The sequence below is a fragment of the Chrysemys picta genome, chromosome 7 (genome assembly GCF_011386835.1).
Source record: "Chrysemys picta bellii isolate R12L10 chromosome 7, ASM1138683v2, whole genome shotgun sequence".
Classification (NCBI taxonomy): domain Eukaryota; kingdom Metazoa; phylum Chordata; order Testudines; family Emydidae; genus Chrysemys; species Chrysemys picta.
In genome coordinates, this window is record NC_088797.1 from 95547778 (window position 1) to 95566878 (window position 19101).

Genomic DNA, 19101 nt, shown 5'->3' on the forward strand with positions numbered 1-19101 from the left:
CACCGCACCGCTCCGCCGGCCCGGCCCCCGAGCCCCTGGCCCGGCCCGGCACCGCTCCGCCAGCCCGGCCCCCAAGCCCCCGGCCCGGCACCGCTCCGCCGGCCCCGCATGTCCCGATTTTCCCGGACATGTCTGGCTTTTTGGGATTTCCCCCCGGACGGGGATTTGGAGCCCAAAAAGCCGGACATGTCCGGGAAAATCCGGACGTATGGTAACCCTACTCAATGCTAGCCACATGGCCTCCCTCAAGTTCATTCAAAATGCTGCTGCTGGAATCATTTTCCTGGTTTGTCACTCCAATCATATCATCCCTCTTTCTTTGTATCTGCCCTCCCCGCCTGGCTTCCCCATTCAAATACAAACTGTTTGTCTTTACTTTTAAGGCCCTTTATTATTTATCTCTCCCCTACTTATCAGATCTATGAGCTTATCAAGCCATCAACCCTTGCCTTCTCTGTCAGGGATGCCAGCCTCAATTGCCTATCTGTCTTCTTCTCCCACAAGCACCTACATACTTAGAAATAACCTTTTTTTAAAAGATAATGTGTTTCAGACATTGCTGCTTTTCTAGTTCAGTATACTTTTGTTTTTAAATATTTTTATAATTGCTTTTAAATATTTTTTATTTCAACTTGGTTTTAACAAATAAAAGTACATTCTCCAGTGAATGTGTTTCTAATTAACAGAGAGAGGAAGACTAGAACTCAGGATTAGCAAAATTCATAGGAGAAATCCTAGTTCCACTGCCATTAATAACAAATCTCTCACTGTTTTCAGTAGGGCTAGGATTTCATCATATATGTCCTTGATCATCAGTTTATCAGCCAATTTACATTCTTGCTGAGCTAAACTTCTCTTTGGACAGGGATAAATTTTCTTTACCCTTTCACATCTGATCCATTTGAAACTCTTGGACCACTTCAGAGGTGCATGCCAATATAATTAACTAACTTCGACTCATCATAGGCCATAATCTTCGTTCAGTTAGATGGTATTGCTGGGCTGACACTGGGAATGAATTTGAAATACTATTTGAAAGGATTGAGATAACCCAGGTCATGTACACAAACAAAGAAAAACTCCTTGTTTGGTTGCCTCCGGCAACTAAGAAGCCTGCCAGAACTCCTTATATTTGCCAAGACAATTTCATATTTTCAAATTTGTTAGTCTCTAAGGTGCCACAAGTACTCCTGTTCTTTTTGCGGATACAAACTAACACGGCTGCTACTCTGAAACCTGTCATATTTTTAGGTTTTCCTCCTATCCTTTCCATTCTCTCTCATACAGGAAAGACAATTCTCCTCATAATTCTCTAAATAAAATGTGGCCAGAGTAATTAAGATTTTGGTTTCCAAAACTGTTATGTCTTTTTTGCTTATGAGCTTAGTTTCATCCAGAATTTGCTTTCCAATCAATACTATTCCCTATTTCATCTGAAATATTTTCACAACTGTCTTATTGCTTTAATCTACTTGATATTTGTCTTCATTTTTGACACATGCATCCTGTTTTTCTCCTATCATTAAATTCTAAACAGCACTTCTGAATTCTCCCTTAGTCTGTGTGTCAGTACAACTGGGGTTAATCACTTGACATGTCACAGATTAACAGGACAAAATGTTATTCAAAATGTAGGATTAACTCAGTGGAACACCACTTCTTTGGCTCAGTTGTGTGTAGAATAAATGAATGAGATTTCTAGAAAAAGTAGCCACCAAGATGTATTTCTATTTATTTCCTTCCTTCCAATGGTTTTATTGGATGAATGAAAACAAAAAGAAACTATCAAACTTCCTCTCTATTTCTGGCGATCAGAATGTGTCATTACTATCAGTTACTTTTCATTTGGAAAACCACATTGACTTCAGCAGAACTTTAGTGATGTATTAGTATCGGGTGCTTCGGTGATGAATATTTTTATATTTACAGCTGGTGTCAGCAGCAACTTGATCCAGCCAGTAAGCACCATCACCAAAGCAGCTTGCATGTCCTCCTGAACACTTTGGGCCTGATACTGAGTTACACTTAGCCACCCTGTGGTAGTCGTCACCCATCCTTGGAGCATGCTCTTGCATCAGTGTGGGATGTTGCTGCTGTCTTTGACTTCCGTGCCTCCTGTTGGCTGCCTGCCTCTGGCTCCAGATCTTCTGTGGCTCAGCCCTTCAGCTAAGTCACAACGTTCAAACCGCTTCCAGAGTATCCCAAACAAGTCCAAATGAACCTGGATAATTCCCAGGCCCCTGGGGCTACTAAAATCCTCCCCTTCCACTGGCACAAACCCTATCTCAGCAATTCCCTCACAGGAGCGTATGCTGCCCCCATAACCCTGGGCTTCTCTCAGCCAGAGAGGCCTGTCTCCTCTACAGCATCTCCCTCAACTAAGCTCCTTCAGTCTATTTAGTATGGCCTAGATCTGCCACCTCTGGCTGGGAGGCAGTGAGCTACTCACCTCTCCAGGTGCAGAGCATGACTAATTGGATGTATTCTCTAACCTTGGAGGTGATGTGGTTAAGCCCTATCAGACTCCCATATACCCCTCTGATAGAGTAAAAGGGCCTTAAAATGGATCTTAAAAATCAGATTGCTTATTCACAGCTGCTACCCAAATAGAACAGGGAAAAAATGATGCCTTCCACATTTGACTGGCCAGCAGATAATGCTGCATCCCATCAGTTGCAGTCCTGACCACTGTAATCTATGCATTTATAACCTTCAAACTAGATTAGATTACTGCAAACCTCTGCATTCATTATAGAAACCTCAACTAGTGGCAGGGTCGGCTCCAGGCACCAGCCCAGCAAGCAAGTGCTTGGGGCGGCACGGTGGCAATTCGGTGGCGGGTCCCTCTCGGAGGGAAGCACCTGCCACCGAATTCCCTCCGAAGAAGAAAGCAGCGTGGTGGACCTGCCGCTGGAGTGCCGCCAATCGCGATTGCAATCGCGGCTTTTTTTTTTTTTTTTTTTTGAGGAGCAAAAACCCTGGAGCCGGTCCTGACTAGTGGAGGATGCAGCATCCTGCATTCTGACACATTCAGGTCAATAACAGTACTGTTTTATTCATTCCAATCACTTAACCGGATACCCATTGAATGCTGGCTCAAGATTAAAGTCCTGGCTTTGATCTTCAGTGTGCTCAATGGGCTGGTCCTGGGACATCTCCAAGGTTACCTCTCCCTGTGTGATCACCAGACCATCCTGGGCAGCAATGATCTTCAGGAACAATGGAATCCTTAATGGCAATGGTAACTAGAAGGCACTTAGTGACAGATACTTCTGAGGCTAGGTCTACACTACCCGCCTGAATCGGCGGGTAGAAATCGATCTCTCGGGGATCAAATTATCGCGTCTCGTCGGGATGTGACAATCGATCCCCGAATCGACGTTCTTACTCCACCAGCGGAGGTGGGAGTAAGCACCGTCGACAGGGAGCCGCGGAGGTCAATTTTGCCGCCGTCCTCACAGTGGGGTAAGTCGGCTCCGATAGGTCGAATTCAGCTACGCTATTCACGTAGCTGAATTTGCGTATCTTAAATCGACCCCCCCGTAGTGAAGACCTGCCCTTAGTAGCTAGCCAACTTCTGTTAAACTCCCTCCCACCAGTGCCTTCCACAAGAATGACCACAAACCTGACTGTTTTCAAGACAAAATGCAAGACTCTCCTCTTTCCCATAGATTTTCCATCCTCATATTAAAAACATGATAATTATATTAATAAATATTAAAAACCTTTTGTTTTTCCTTTTCTTTGACAGAAGGAAATGAGAGTGAATACTACTGGGTCTGTTCGTACGCCACTTGTCTGGATTTATGTAATTTTGAAAAGTGCTTAGATGCAACAGTGAAGAGTGCAATATAATTAGGTAGAAAGATGAAAGAAAGTCATACTCTCTTGTCTGGGGTGGGGGGGGGAAGTTAAATGTAAAATAGCATGGTGAAAAATATCCTGTGAACTCAAACACAGCTGTGGCGGTTCAGGAAGCGTGATGTTGGTGGGTCTCCGTAGACTTGTAAAAAACCAAAGTTGTTTAAAAAACTGGAATTCTCTGCTGCAGAATGGACATGAGCCTCATCTAATTTAGCAACAGAAAAGAAAGTATTGCACAAATTGTAGTTTGAGGAAATATGGGTTCAGTATATCACTTATTCAAGCAAAATGGAGAACAGATATAAGTGTAAAGGGAATGAGAAGTACTTGTGGCACTTTAGAGATTAACAAATTTATTTGAGCATAAGCTTTCGTGGGCTAAAACCCACTTCATCGGATGTATGCAGTGGAAAATACAGTAGGAAGATATATATACACAGAGAACATGAAAAAATGGGTGTTGCCATACAAACTGTAATGAGAGTAATTAATTAAGGTGAGCTATTAGGTGAGCTATTATCAGCAGGAGAAAAAAAACTTTTGTAGTGATAATCAGGATGGCCCATTTCCAGCAGTTGACAAGAAGGTGTGAGTAACAGTAGAGGAAAAAATTATCATGGGGAAACAGTTTTTACTTTATGTAATGACCCATCCAATCCCAGTCTTTATTCAAGCCTAATTTAATGGTGTCTAGTTTGCAGCTTAATTCCAATTCTGCAGTTTCTTGTTGGAGTCTGTTTTTGAAGTTTTTTTGTTGGAGTATTGCGACTTTGAGATCTGTAATTGTGTGACCAGGGAGGTTGAAGTCTTCTCCGGCTGATTTTTGAATGTTATAATTCTTGACGGCTGATTTGTGTCCATTTATTCTTTTGCATAGAGACTGTCTGGTTTTAAACAATGTACATGGCAGAGGGGCATTGCTGGCACATGATGGCATATATCACATTGGTAGATGTGCAGGCTTCCGGTATAGGATGGTGTTTATGTGACCATCGCTTATTAGCAGTGTAGTGTCCCGGAAGTGGATCTCTTGTGTGGACTGGTCCAGGCTGAGGTTGATGGTGGAATGGAAATTATTGAAATCATGGTGGAATTCCTCAAGGGCTTCTTTTCCATGGGTCCAGATGATGAAGATATCATCAATGTAGCGCAAGTAGAGTAGGAGCGTTAAGGGACGAGAGCTGAAGAAGCGTTGTTCTAAGTCAGCCATAAAAATGATGGCATACTGTGGGGCCATGCGGGTACCCATAGCAGTGCCGCTGACTTGAAGGTATACATTGTCCCCAAATGTGAAATAGTTGTGGGTGAAAGTGTAAAGGGGCTTTTTTTTAGATGGGAAAGAAATTGAAAGAGGCATGAGCCTAACATTGCATCTTAACATCTTATATTTTTTGTATGTACTTAAACTGGGAGTTCTCCCAGGAGCCTAAGGGAGTTAGGCACTCTAATCAAATTAATATTTATGGGGATTTGATTACTTAACTCCCCTAGATGCCTTTGAAAACCCCAACCTTATTTGTTGGTTCATTTGTATTTTTGCCATATCCAAAAGTGACTACTGACCGTGAGTTCCTCCCATTTTTGTGTGTGTGCCCAACTTCAGACATCTAAAAAGAACCTAATTTTCATTGTGCAAGTGCTCAGCATTTTTGAAAATCAGGCCCCTTTAAGGTGGCTTAAGTTCACCCACATATCAGTGTAACCTCTCAGAATTCAAATTCGGACCATTACTCCACAAATCATCCATGACCACAAAAACTAACAGAATAATTATACTCTACACTAAACTTCAGCTATTTTACAAGTTATCTAGAGCTAGGGTGACCAGATGTCCCGATTTTATTGGGACAGTCCCAATTTTGGGGTCTTTTCTAATATAGGCTCCTATTACCACCCACCCCCATCCTGATTTTTCACATTTGCTGTCTGGCCACCCTATCTAGAGCTAATGTTAGAAGGTGAAATACTAATATGAGAAAGGAAAAGCAGCGAAGACTCCTTTTTTGTTAAGGCACAGATGTTGGAGCCAGAAACCCTGAGTTCTATTTCTGGCTTTGCTACAGCCTTGGACAGATCACTTAAACTCTTACTCTACTCATGTGGCAAATGAGGATAATACCAGCCCACCTTACATGAGGCTTAATTTAATGTTTGTAAAGCACTTGGAGAACTGCAGATGGAAGGCATCAGAGAAGTGCCAAGTGTCATTTTATGCAGATGATCAAATTACCCATTGGCATTTTTGTACACTCCTTTTCTTACCCTGTCGCATGTTGTGCACATGATTTAATTAATGTATTCTAGGTGTGTAGGTACTTAAGGGAAGCCTTGATCACTCCTTAGCAAAGTAAGCTCTGCCATCTACTGCTCAGTCTGGCAGGAGATGGGATTGTAGGAAGGTCACAGCTGGAATAATGAGCTCTGTATTGCATGATAAAATATCAGTATATTATGATTTCCAGTATTCTTTGTAACCCAGATGTATTGTTTAGTTGATTGACTGTTGTTGGATGGTGATGATGATAATGATAAGTGTGGAACTGTAACCTACTATGACGCAATACTCTCCACCAGCTCTCCCATGCTGGGGATAGGGAAATGCCAAACTTGGCTCACTGTACGTACTCTATTTGATATTCTTCTTCTTAGAATAAATACCAGTAGCATGACCTACATTATTTTTCTAAGGGATCATTGTTCTAATTTAACAAAGAGATGGAAATTCAGGGTGGATTTTTAAAAGCACTAATGGCTGTTAGGCAGGTGCCTGTCATTTCAGCCTCTTAAAATCTGTTAGACAAAATGGGAACAAGATCATTGGCTGAAGCAACACAATGATATTATAGATTTGTACTGCTTGTGTTTTCACGGGCAATGTTGGTCCAAAAGCATTTAGCACCTATTCCCTCATTGTAGCTCCCCATCCACCAGTTTTTTGAAGCATTCCTTGCTTCTTACCCCTCAGATAACATTTCTCTTACAACATTTACAAATAGAATATATTTTTGATTAAATTTAATGTCACAATATTTACAATGAATTTCACAGAAAATTGTAATACTAGTACATATTACAAAAATTCATTTAAATAATAGATCTAATAATGTACAATTATTCTATTAAATCTGAAGTTAAGGTTTTGGTACGACTTTATCTAAAAGGAAAGCGTGACATTCCACTTTGTTCTGAATACAGGTGCTTCAGTGTCTGTGAAGTAGCTAAACACATCAGAGTTAAAAACTAGCTTTAGAATATTACAGATGTCCTTTTGCATTCTGTTTTGCATTTACCGAAGAAAAAATAATCTTCAGGCTTTTGCTTTTACTGTCACTTATGTGAGTCCCTCTTCTCCCTTAAATCTTCTATCCTTAGTTTTATCTGTTGCACCCTGTTCTGATCTGACTTTATTCAGAGTAATTCCACTGAAATCGATACCATTGTAACTGATCAGAATTTGGTCCATTGAGTACTTACAATAAACTTTCTCACATTAAATATTTAAGGATTAACAAAACTTTTATCACTGACATGCTTGAATTTTGTACAGATCTATTTGTTCTCACTATGTACCTCTTGGGAAATCCAAGTGAATTACCAAAGGCACTTATTTTATTTAAAATGTGGGGTTCACAGTGACTAATAATCCTATTGATGAGGTACTGAATGGAGTCCTGGTGACTTTTAATACAGTGACAATGGCTACTCTGGTAATTGATTATCATCAGTACAACAGCATACACCCCCATGAAATTCAACTGAACAGATGCGATTCAAAGTAAAAAGGGTGCTTTTATATATATTCTTCGGAAACAGATAGCACACAAGAGACTGTTGAAATCCTCCCACCTTTTATGCAGTTAATTGAATGAAGAGAGATCCTAGTTTCTCTATATATTCTGATACATCAAAAATCACCATTTAGAAAGGACATAAATTAACCTTTTGTTGTGTAAAATATATACATCCTGCTCTTGTCTCTTGGATTTAGTCATAATAAAATCCATGAGATGCATTTTTACTGAAAGGTCTGAGACAACCAACAAATTATGCTCCATTTTTATCTTAAAGACCAACCACCACCTGTGTCAAAGATATATAACTAGACAAGGCTTTCGCCATTTAGTACCAAAGGGCCACTTTTAAAAAAAATCAGCCTTTTATTGTTGCCTTTCTGGATTTTAGCTCAGACACACAGAACATTTTCAACACAAGGCTTGAAAGCATCTACATTGCCACCATTTGCTTGAAAAATATCTTTTTGTAGTAAAACAAAATACATTCTGTATCACCGGTGATCCCTGAATATTAATAGCAATGTTGTAACCCACAAGCATGAGAAACATAAATGAATGCTCTCTTCTGTTTACATTGATTGATAAAGGTGCAGATCTGTACAATGTCTTGTCTTTCTGGATTTCTGTTGATTTCTCTCCCCTCAAGCGTCAAACTGCTTATTGCTAAAATGATTTGGCTTTCTCAAACAGAAAACTATTTTCATTTGTACACAATAGCAATTGTCCCAGTAATAAATGAGAGATGTCACCGTTTCCATGAGAAATACATTAAATACAATGCATCAAGCTCATTGATTTTTATTTTATTTTTTAAGCATTCCCATTCAAAGAAGTTTAAGTGCATTTCATAACCCCTCCATTTCTTCTCAGGCTAAATCTTCATTACTTTTCCTTCCCCAGTCGTGCCTTGGCCATATCTGATTACTTCGCTGTGCATTTGGTCATAAGTCATGACTCTTTTTTCTTGAGTAATCAGAGTTTTTCCTGTTTTAAGAAAAAATACACAACCCACAATGAATTAGATAGGAAACTGTAACAGCATGCCCTACAGGGCCTGATCCAACTCCCTTTTAAATCAACGGAAAGCCTCCTGTTGACCTTGATGGGAACTGGATTAGGCTTATAAAGAATTAGAGCTCTTTCCCAGAAGTTCAGCACAAAACTTGAGGCCCAAGGAAGTGGGTGGCTAAGGTCACCTTTGTGCTTGCCCAATTCCAGGCTTCTATGAGGGCTAAAAAGGCCCTTAGCATAATTTGGACAACCCTAAGGTACAGCAGCCCAAAAACTAATGAAGCAACATCTGCTAAAGCCCTCCCCTGGCCTGCCCCTCTACTCTCTGGTCGTACACCAAGCCCCACAGCCTATGTCAGGACTTGTGGAGGGGGTCTCATAAGATAACCTGTGGTTGTCCTGGCTCAGTTCTTATGACAGGAAAATTTCCCAGGCACAAAAGCTGAGTAAAGGGGCCATAGCAGGATGGAGAATCCCTCCCTTGATTTTGCAAAGTGACCTTTATCCACATAACTTCTGCAAAAACAACTTCACACCCAATATTTGTGGACAAAATAATGTCACATTTTATCTTAGCTGCAACATTGTCCCATTAATGATCATCGGAGCCAAATCCTGCTCCCTCCTCTGATGCTGTAGAGAAACTCAACCCAGTGGAACTAGTGCTGTTCTGCTATGGAAAAGGAAGCAGGGGGTCATCAGTCTCTGCACATATCAGAGTTCTGTTCCATGGGGGCTTCCTGCACCCCAGCCAGCAAGGATTTGGGGGCTTGACCCTGCAAGATGCTGAGCTCTCTGGCCCTGAAACTTAATCAGATGAATAATTTCACTGAATTCAAAATCAAGTTCTTTGTGGAGAATGGTAGCGGATCTGTGACTACATAGATCCACCAATCATTCTGTTCCACAGGATGAGTCTTTCCTCAGCCCCTTAGACATTGTGTTGAGATCCAGGATTTGGCACTAATGCAAACAAACAAACAAACAAAAAACACGAGTTCAACAGTAAGGCTGAAAATTAAAAACTGAAACAGCTGAGAATTTCTGAGTTTAGTTTGCATGACAGCCTAAACTCAACTCCCTCAGCATGCCATAGGCATAGTGGTACCTTTGGGCCTGAGCAGAGCCCTTTTTCATGTGACTACTCCTACTGAAATCAATGGGATTATTCACATCAGTACAGGCTGCAGGAGCAGGCCTTTAACAGTCAATCATTTCATTAACTCTCGAGTATTTCAGCACATGAACCCACCCTAACAAACAGGAAATAAATTGAACAAAAGGAGGCACTTCCTGGAGACCAACAAAGGATAACACAAGAAAAGCAATTTTACAGTGGGATACAATGCAAAAATAGATTTCAAACAAGTTTATTCCCATTGTTAGTTAAAATGAGAAGACATAAGCAATTAATTGTAAAGACTAACCAGATAATCATATCCAAGGTCAAAACTAGATATGGAGGAATGAAATAATCAAAAATAGGTTAAATTTCATTTATTTATATATCTCTATATATTTAAATAAAAATAATATTCAGGGTCTGCTTTAGTTGAATTCACATGCCTAAGGAAGTTTTCTATTTGTTATCTGCTTATATATTGCATAAATCTGAAATGAATACAACTTGTAGGACCAAATATTTGCCCTCAGAGATGCACACTCACTGAAGTCAACAGGAGTGACTTCAGATATTGCTGGTTCTGTTGATCTTTATTTGTGGATATGGTGGGTGAGAGAGAGAGAAAATTTGGAGTAAGTTATATATGCTCTGTGTGAAACAGAGAGAAAATCTGGAATAACAAAGATACTGTAGATTGACTCTCCTAATTCTAAATTTGATTTTATGGTTGAAAGTTAGAAATCCTTATTGGTACTTTCATAGTGTTTGCTATATTAAATGCCTGTTTATGGCAGTTTTTAAAAAGAGAAATCTAAATCAATGTCTGTGTATGAAACAGTCCTGCAATCCATGCCTAGCTGAAAAGAACTCCAATGGTTATTGAATAATGGGATCTGCCAATTCTATGTATACAATCAGTGATCCGTAAGTTCTCTCTCATGCTGTTTGACTTCCATGACATGTTTAAAGTCCTAACCTATCAGTGTTGATATCAGGCCTCCCAGGTGCAACCCTTAAGAGGGGCAGCAAAGAACTTGTGTAGGCCCTAGAGAATCAATCCCAACCATTCAAGACAAATCGCTCCTCGGGGTAAATTCATGCTAAGGTAAGATTCTACAGAAAATTCCCAAATCTCTTAGTAGACTACTAAACCATAGTGACTGCCAGGCTTCCATTAAGCATGCTTTAACTAATCAGTCTTCACTAACAAAATCTTGTCTCTAGTGGAGGCAAATCAATCTATTTATCATAGGTAGGTGTGTAGCTGTAGTATTTACATGCTTTCTAGGAAAGGACAATTGTTCCCTTGTGTGTATCCAGCTCTATGTTTCTATATAGTGTCCAATCACAGTAATACTTAGAGACTTGGGATAATTCACATGATTGGAATACTGGTATAGAAGGGTACAGCTTGTTCAGGAAGGACAGACAGGAAAAAAAAGGGAGGAAGTGTTGGCTTGTATATCGAAGACATATAAACTTGCACTGAGACAAAAGTGGGAGGCAGACCTGTTGAAAGTGTCTGGGTAAGGATAAAAGGCATAAAAACAAGATTGATGTCATAGTAGGGATCTACTATAGATCACCTAGCCAGGAAGAAGAGGTGGATAAGGCTTTTTTTAAAAAAACAACTAAAACAAAATCATCCAAAGCACAGGACTTGGTGGTTATTGGGGACTTCAACTACGCAGACATCTGTTGAAAAGATAATACAGCAGAAAAGAGATTATCCAACAAGTGCTTGGAATGCATTCAAGATAACTTTTTATTGCAGAAGGTGGAGAAAAAACCAAGAGGAAAGGCTGTTCTACATTTGATTCTAACAGATAAGGAGGACCTGGTTGAGAATTTGAAAATGGAAGGCAGCTTACATGAAAGTGATCATGAAAAGATAAGAGTTCATAATTCTAAGGAATGGTAGGAGGGAAAACAGCAGAAAAAAGACAATGGACTTCAAGATGGTAAACTTTAGCAAACTCAGAGAACTGGTAGGGAAGATCCTTGGGAAGCAAGTCCAGGGGAAAAAAGAGATCAGGAGAGTTGGCAGTTTTTTAAAGAGACATTATTAAGGACACAAGAGCAAACTACCCCAGTGCAGAGGAAAGATAGGAAGTATGGTTAGAGACCACCATGACTTATCCAGGAGATCTTCAATGATGTGAAACAAAAAAAGTCCTACAAAAAATGGAAACTAGGTCAAATTACGAAGGATGAATATATTAAAAAAAATAAACATAAGCATATAGGGACAAAATTAGAAAGGCCAAGGTACAAAATGAGATTAAACTAGCTAGAGGCATAAAGGTAACAAGAAAACATTTGACAAATACATTAGCTGCAAGAGGAAGACCAAGGACAAGGTAGGCCCATTACTCAATGACATGGGAAAGACAATAACAGAAAATGCCGCAATGTCAGAAATTTTAAATGCCTTTTTTGTTTCAGTTTTCGCCAAAAAGGTTAGTAGTGATCAGATAACTAACATAGGGAACATAAGTGTAAATGGGGTAGGATCTGAGGCTAAAATAGGAAAAGAACAAGATAAGAATTGCTTAGACAAGTTAGGGCCTGACAAAATATATCCTAGAATACTTAAGGAACTGGCTGAAGAGCTCTCTGAGCTATTAGCGATTATCTTTGAGAAGTCATGGAGTACATGAGAGATCCCAGAGGACTGGAAAAGGGCCTATTAAAAAGGGGGAATAGGATAACCCAGGGACTTATAGAGCAGTATAATTAACTTTGATACCCAGAAAGATAATGGAGCAAATATTCAATCAATCAATTTGTAAGCACTTAGAAGATAATAAGGTGATAAGTAACAGTGAACATGGATTTGTCAAGAACAAATCATGTCAAACCAAACTAATACCCTTCTTTACAGGGTAACCAGCCTTGTGGTTAAGGGGGAAGCAGTGTGATATATTGACTTTAGTAAGGCTTTGGATATCGTCTCATGTGACCGTCTCAAAAACAAACTAGGGAAATATAGCCTAGGCCAGTGTTTCTCAACCTTTTTGATACCAGGGACTAGCTTGCTGCTTTCCTAAACTGTGTCAGGGAGATCTCAGGGAATGGTGCTGGCCCATGCACCAGTCATTGAGAACCACTGGTCTAGACATACCTATTCTAAAGTGGGTGCACAACTGGTTGTAAAATTGTCCTTGGAGTAGTTATCAGTGGTTCACAGTCAAGTTGGAAGGGCATATTGACTGGGGTCCTGCAAAGATCTGTCCTGGGTCTATTTAATGTCATTGTAAATGACATTAGATAATTGCCTAGAGAGTACACTAATAAAGTCCGCGGATAATACCAAGCTGGGAGCAGTTGAAGGACAGGATTAGAATTCAAAATGATTTTGACAAACTGGAGAAATAGTCTGGAGAAATTCTATGAAATAAATAGGATGAAATTCAATAAGGACAAATACAAATTACTGCACTTAGGAAGGAATCATCAATTGCACAAATGGGAAACGACTGCCTAGGAAGCATTACTGCAGAAAAGGATCTGGGAGTGCTAGTGGATCACAAACTAAATATGAGTCAGCAATGTAATACTGTTGCAAAAAAACCAAACCTCATTCTGGGGTGTATTCAGAGTATAGTAAGCAAGACACAAGAAGTAATTCTTCCACTCTACTCAGCACTGATAAGGGTGCCACTGGAGTATTGTGTCCAATTCTGGGCACCGCATGTCAGGAAAGATGTGGACAAATTGGAGAAAGTCCAGAGGACAGCAACAAAAATTATTAAAGGTCTAGAACTCCAGACCTAAGAGGAAAGACTGAAAAAAATGGGTGATTTTAGTTTGGAGAAGAGAAGACTAATTGGGGGACATAAAGAGGAGGATTAGGAAAAACTTCCTAACAACAAGGGTAGTTAAGCAGTGGAATAAATTAGTTAGGGAGGTTGTGGAATCGCCATCATTAGAGATTTTTAGGCAAATACTTGTCAGGAGTGGTCTAGATAATACTTAGTCCTGCCTCAGTGCAGGACTAGATGATCTATCGAGGTCCCTTCCATTCCTACCTTTCTATGATCTCTATTTACTCGCCATGTTCTATAAGGCTGAGATGCCACAAAATAACTTTTTTCCTTAGTATGTGTATCAAGCATATGTTTGTTCCCATTTTGTATGTATTTTTCTTGTGACTGAATGATCCCTATTACAGTATGAGAGTCCTCTTTTAAAATGCTGCTTGGCTCCATTATACAACTACTGATACCTAGCTCTTATAGAGCACTTTTCATCTGCAGATCCCAAAGCTCTTTACAAAGGGAATCAGTACCATTATCCCTTTTTTACAGACGGGGCTAAATTATTCTGTGTTTTAAGTTACTGAGTCTAGTCATTTGCATTCTGTTAATTCATGACAGACTTTAATACTTGCGCTCTTAGAGAACAAGTGTGTTACAGTGGCTCTCTCTTATGTAGAAAGAAAAAGTTAAACATACTGTAAACACCATTTTCTGGAACTAACAAGACCACACATAAGGAAAGCCCACACATCTGCTCTATTAAAAGAGAATTTTTGATATTTTATTGACTGAGTAGATGTAAAACTAAGAGCAAAATATTTATGCAGTCTGGTATGTCAATAGTTTATAACAATATAGTAGGTTTCCTCTCAGTGGGCTTTCTCTCTTCTGGAAACTTAGGTATTTCAATATGTATTTCTGATTCTGGCATTATTTATTCAATTAGAACTATATATAAATCTATCATAAATGATAGACAATGATAATACTAATTTAAAAAGTCATAGCTTCACTAAGTCTTAAAATGTTTTGTACATTGTCTATATATATATATACGTATATATATCAGCATCCACAAGAAAGCAAATAATCAGACTGCCTTTTGTCTACAGTGAGGGATGTCAGTCTGGTGGTTGTGAACATGTGTCATGGGATTGCAAACACTCTGTACTTCCCATACTGCTCAATGCGAAAGGGTCTTGGTTATGTGGGAGAGGGGCTGAAGGAGTTCCTGGTTTGAAAAAGGTTAAGAGCTACTAGTCTACCATTATTAAGATATATAGAAAATGAACATTGAAAAAAATTATAAACAAATTTCAATACATTTTCAATACATGAGAGGACAAAAAATTTACCAAACTCATGTGTGGCAATGACTATTTAGAGAAAAAAATCAAGATAACAGCAATAAAGATACTATTAGCATGTACTTCTTGTACAAAAACCAATAGACAAAGAGAGATTTTCTTTTTAAAGAACAAGAAAAGAACCTAAGATCTACGGTGAGCTATGAACAGGATCTGCTGATAATTTTTTTCTTTGCTTTCCCTGAGAGAAGTTTATCTCTTGAGCAGTTTTTCCTGAAAGACAAGAAAAATCAAATAGAAAGTTAAGGTGGTAGCTGTGCACAAAATAATTGGCGTCATTTTCAAGATTCCATGGTATTCTGTGTCCTGCATTTTAGAATCTTAGTTGAACATCTCTAAATTTACCTCAACAGTGCTCTAGCAATGCTATGTTGAATAGTAAAAATAGTACCATGTTCTTTTATATATACTGGATGCTTGTTATACACCACAAAGCTAGAACATGAAAAGGGAGCAAAAAGATAAAACTTTGCAGTATAGATTTACTCATAGACACCCTTAACTCAATAACTGTCTGCCGTACATTTATTTCAGATTATTTGGCACATCTATGGCTCTGTGTGGTATTGGATAATAAAATAATATCTGGATAGGAAGAGAAAATGAGAAATTATTTTTATTTTGATCAAATGACTATAAAATGATAGATTGATCCTGGCTTTAAACTGTTAAAAATAACTTGGAAAAAAACCCAAATTATAATTCTTTCATTTCAAAGGCTCAACAACAGATCTCCACTTTCTGCTATTAATTGAATCCATCAGTTAATCAGAAGAGTGGTTAAACAAATAGGTCTTATATTGTGCTCTGACACTCACCAAACCCAGGTTCTGGTGGGCTGCTGGGGGTGGGAGGAAATCGAAACGAGTGGGATCTTGGTGTTTCCCAGTTGGCCCTGGCTCAGGGCCCTAGTTATTGCTAGAGCACTCTAGTTGTTGTTCCCAGTTTTTGGCCATGAGGGACTGTGCCTTAGGCGCAATGTCTGGTTGGGTTTCTGGGGATAGAGCTACACCGCAATGTAAGCCCAGGGTTAGTAGAACTTGAGTTAGCAGAGACTGGGTTTGTAAACCTAGGGCTTGAGTGTCTATGCACATTTGTAACCCTAGGTTAGGAATTGTTGAATCCTGGGTCCCACCCTGAGTCTCCAGTGTCTACAGTGCATTATGTGGGCCCGACTCCAACCAGCCATATCCCAGACTTCCTAGCACTCTCCCAAAATGTGGCTGCTGTAGCCCTGTTTGTGGTGCAGTGTCGGAAAACTTGACGGTCCAAGTGTAGGACACTTGTGGAGACTCCCAGAGCACAAGTCCAGTGGGGCTGCATCCAAAGAGCAAAGCCATAGGTAAAAACCTCACTTCTTCGGATGCATATAACTTGTTGATGCATCCGAAGAAGTGAAGTTTTTACCCACGAAAGCTTATGCCCAAATAAATCTGTTAGTCTTTAAGGTGCCACCAGAGTCCTTGTTGTTTTTGTAGATACGGACTAACACGGCTACCCCCTGATACTTGAAAGCCATAGGGTTTGATCCCTGGTACCTGGCTTGACTGAGGCTCGGACCCTCCACCCCATGGGATTCTGGGCCAGAGCCAGAGCTAGCACAATTTGTGTGTGGATGGAAGGGGGGTTAGGCTTGAGCCTGAGTTTGAACCCTGGGCTTATATTGCAGTGTAGACATACCCTGTGAGTCCTGAGAAAGTCTAACCATAGAGATCCTGCACAGATCAACCCTAATCATAGAAATGCAACCTAGAGTGACTCCCCTGCTTTCCAAATCAGGATGTACAAGCCCCTGTCCATTAGGGCAGGAGCCATGGAGAATGAAGGAGACTGAACAGTTCTGGGAGCAAGCAATTCAGAATGTGTTGCTGGATACAATAATACATGAATTGCCTATGTACCTGGGCTTTGGTAATGGGACCTGGAAAACCTGAACCTCAAACAGAATTCCATATCAACTATCTACATACTCCAGCTTTTGAGCTTAAAATGTAGTTCCTGCACACATTCTTGCAAGTAAAACTCATTTGCTGGAATGCACATGGAAAGTAAACACAAGAGTGGTTTACAAACAAAGCACTTTCACTTTCAAATTTAAGTAAATATTTGTGGATAATGCTTCCCATTACTTACACAACTTTAGTGTTAACTAAACAGAAACTACACTAATATGTTGCCTCAACAGGCACTGAAGAGATATCTAAGTTGTTAATTAAGGTTATCATTTCCTCTGGGATTTTTGGAACCTTGTGATTTACTAGATATCTTTTTCATAAAGCTAGTTAGTTAAAAGCAGTAAAGATAGTGAGAGAGCATTCTCAGGAGAAGGAAAGCATATCTTTGTTTCAGTCGAATTCCAAATCCATGGACCACATTCTGCTCTGTTATACCAGATACCTCAGTGTAAAAGAGGGCAGAATTTAGCCCATTTTTCCTTACAGCCAGAGATTATATAATTTTAACTAGGAAGGAATTCTGGAGCCCTAGGAGTGTGAATATAAATGTGGGAAAGAGAATGTTCCAGGAAATACAGGGAAGCGAATGAGCTTTCTAAGAAGAAATATTTGGTCTTGGTGCCACAAGGAGTAAACGGATGCTGTTTGGAACTTCCCCAGCCAAATAACTCCTGTTGCTGCATAGCTGGTTCAATAGTATGGGTATTGGTAAGAGACAAGTATATCCTATAGTGGGAGTGTTTACATTAGGAACATTTTAAAATCTTTCCTACCTAGTGGGAACATCCCCATTGTAGGTTACACTTTTGTTCTTCCAAGTTGCAGATGTGTACATCTACCATTTGTTCAGCTAAAATATGCTGTCAGTGGCAATATATATACTAGTCAGCTGTGGAGCAAGGGCTAGATGCAACTTCTAATGGCAGACCTCAACCCTTTTGAGATGGAACGCATGGACCTGCTTGATAAAGTGGCCACACCTCTCTGTAGAAATACTGACTGAGTGCTTACGTGGGTGAAAGGGCTCCTTCTGTACTTTTCTCCTCTCCAGCTTATGCTGCCCTGTGCTCCAGAGGACAAGATTGAACCTTTAGTATCAAATATAAAAATATTTTGTAAAGATTCCAAAACACCAACAAAATTAGCTTTTTACTTGGTATTTCAGAAGTCTTTCAGCCTTTCTGATTAACAAGAAGCTTTCTAAATGCCTCCCAGATCCAGCAAGAATCCCCACACCTGAGGATCAGATTGCTGAAAAAACTTAAGCCGTAATTCTCAGATGTGGGGACATAAAGCTGGATACTAAAGACACCTGCAGCTCCCATTGACTTCAGTATATTGATTTAGGTACTTAACTTTAGGCACTCCCCAGTTAAAAATAAACTGGCCTTAAATTGTGTTAATCTTAAAACATATGTCTGGGCAGATGGGTGACCTCTGATGTCAAAATAATTCATTTCATGTTAGATATAAAAATTTATTTGTGGCAACACCAGCCCCAGTACCATTTGTACATTCTGGGCCAAATTCTGCTCTCGGCACCCGTGCAGCTCCATTCATTTCACCGGGATGCAAATTAGATCAGTTCATGTCTCTGCCCTCAGATTCATGGGGGCTGCCCAGGTTGCCTCTAATTTTTTTTTCTGTATGAGGAACAAAAACAACTAGAGCTTAAATTTAAAACCCAGGAGTCCAATCTCTCCCACCCCCACTTTCTCCCCCAGGCTACGCTGCTTCCCTTTCTATTCATCTTATTTATCATTCACATATTTTTTCATCTTCCTTCCCGTCCATTTACTAGCTGTCTTTCCTCATATATTTCTCTTATAACTTACATTCCTTGTACGCTCCTTGCCCCCTTTCATTTCCCTTTTCCTCTCTCCATCCTGTATAACCTCCCTTAACTTTCTGTCTGAGAGAGAGATGTAATCTGTTTTAGGGTTTTGTACTAATGTTTATCACCACAGTAGAGACATATCTCTCTCACTCACACATATACCACTATCATTCACTACTTTCACTCTTTCCGTGGGAGGACGGGGTGCCTTGGGACACCCTTACTTCAGACAGAAGACAGTAGGTGGAGTGGGAGCCCTTAAGCCCCTTCTTCCAGCAGAAAGCAGATGCCTCCTGGCAAATAAAGGTCTCTTGAATGGCTCAAATGTAACTGTGCATGAAGCCTGCCAGCAGGGTGCACAGTGATGCATGTGAGCAAGGTAGTGAGGG

At 39.9% G+C, this 19101-nt stretch overlaps 1 protein-coding gene across 4 annotated transcripts in view; it reads right to left on the bottom strand.

Moving 5' to 3' along the window:
• Nucleotides 1–6864: 6864 nt before the first annotated feature.
• Nucleotides 6865–19101, bottom strand: part of HTR7 (5-hydroxytryptamine receptor 7) — a 60514-nt gene continuing 48277 nt past the window's right edge. Inside the window, exons 3-4 of one of the 4 annotated variants that reach the window (XM_065552057.1) lie at nt 10097–10121; nt 6865–8642 (exon numbers count right to left, since the gene is read on the bottom strand). In XM_065552057.1, the coding sequence (XP_065408129.1) occupies nt 8631–8642; nt 10097–10121 (37 nt within the window). In that variant the 3' untranslated portion in view covers nt 6865–8630. Of the gene's footprint in view, nt 8643–9945; nt 10122–14924; nt 15134–19101 lie in introns of those variants that run through there. The other 3 variants (XM_065552055.1, XM_065552056.1, XM_065552054.1) reach the window with 3 other exon arrangements.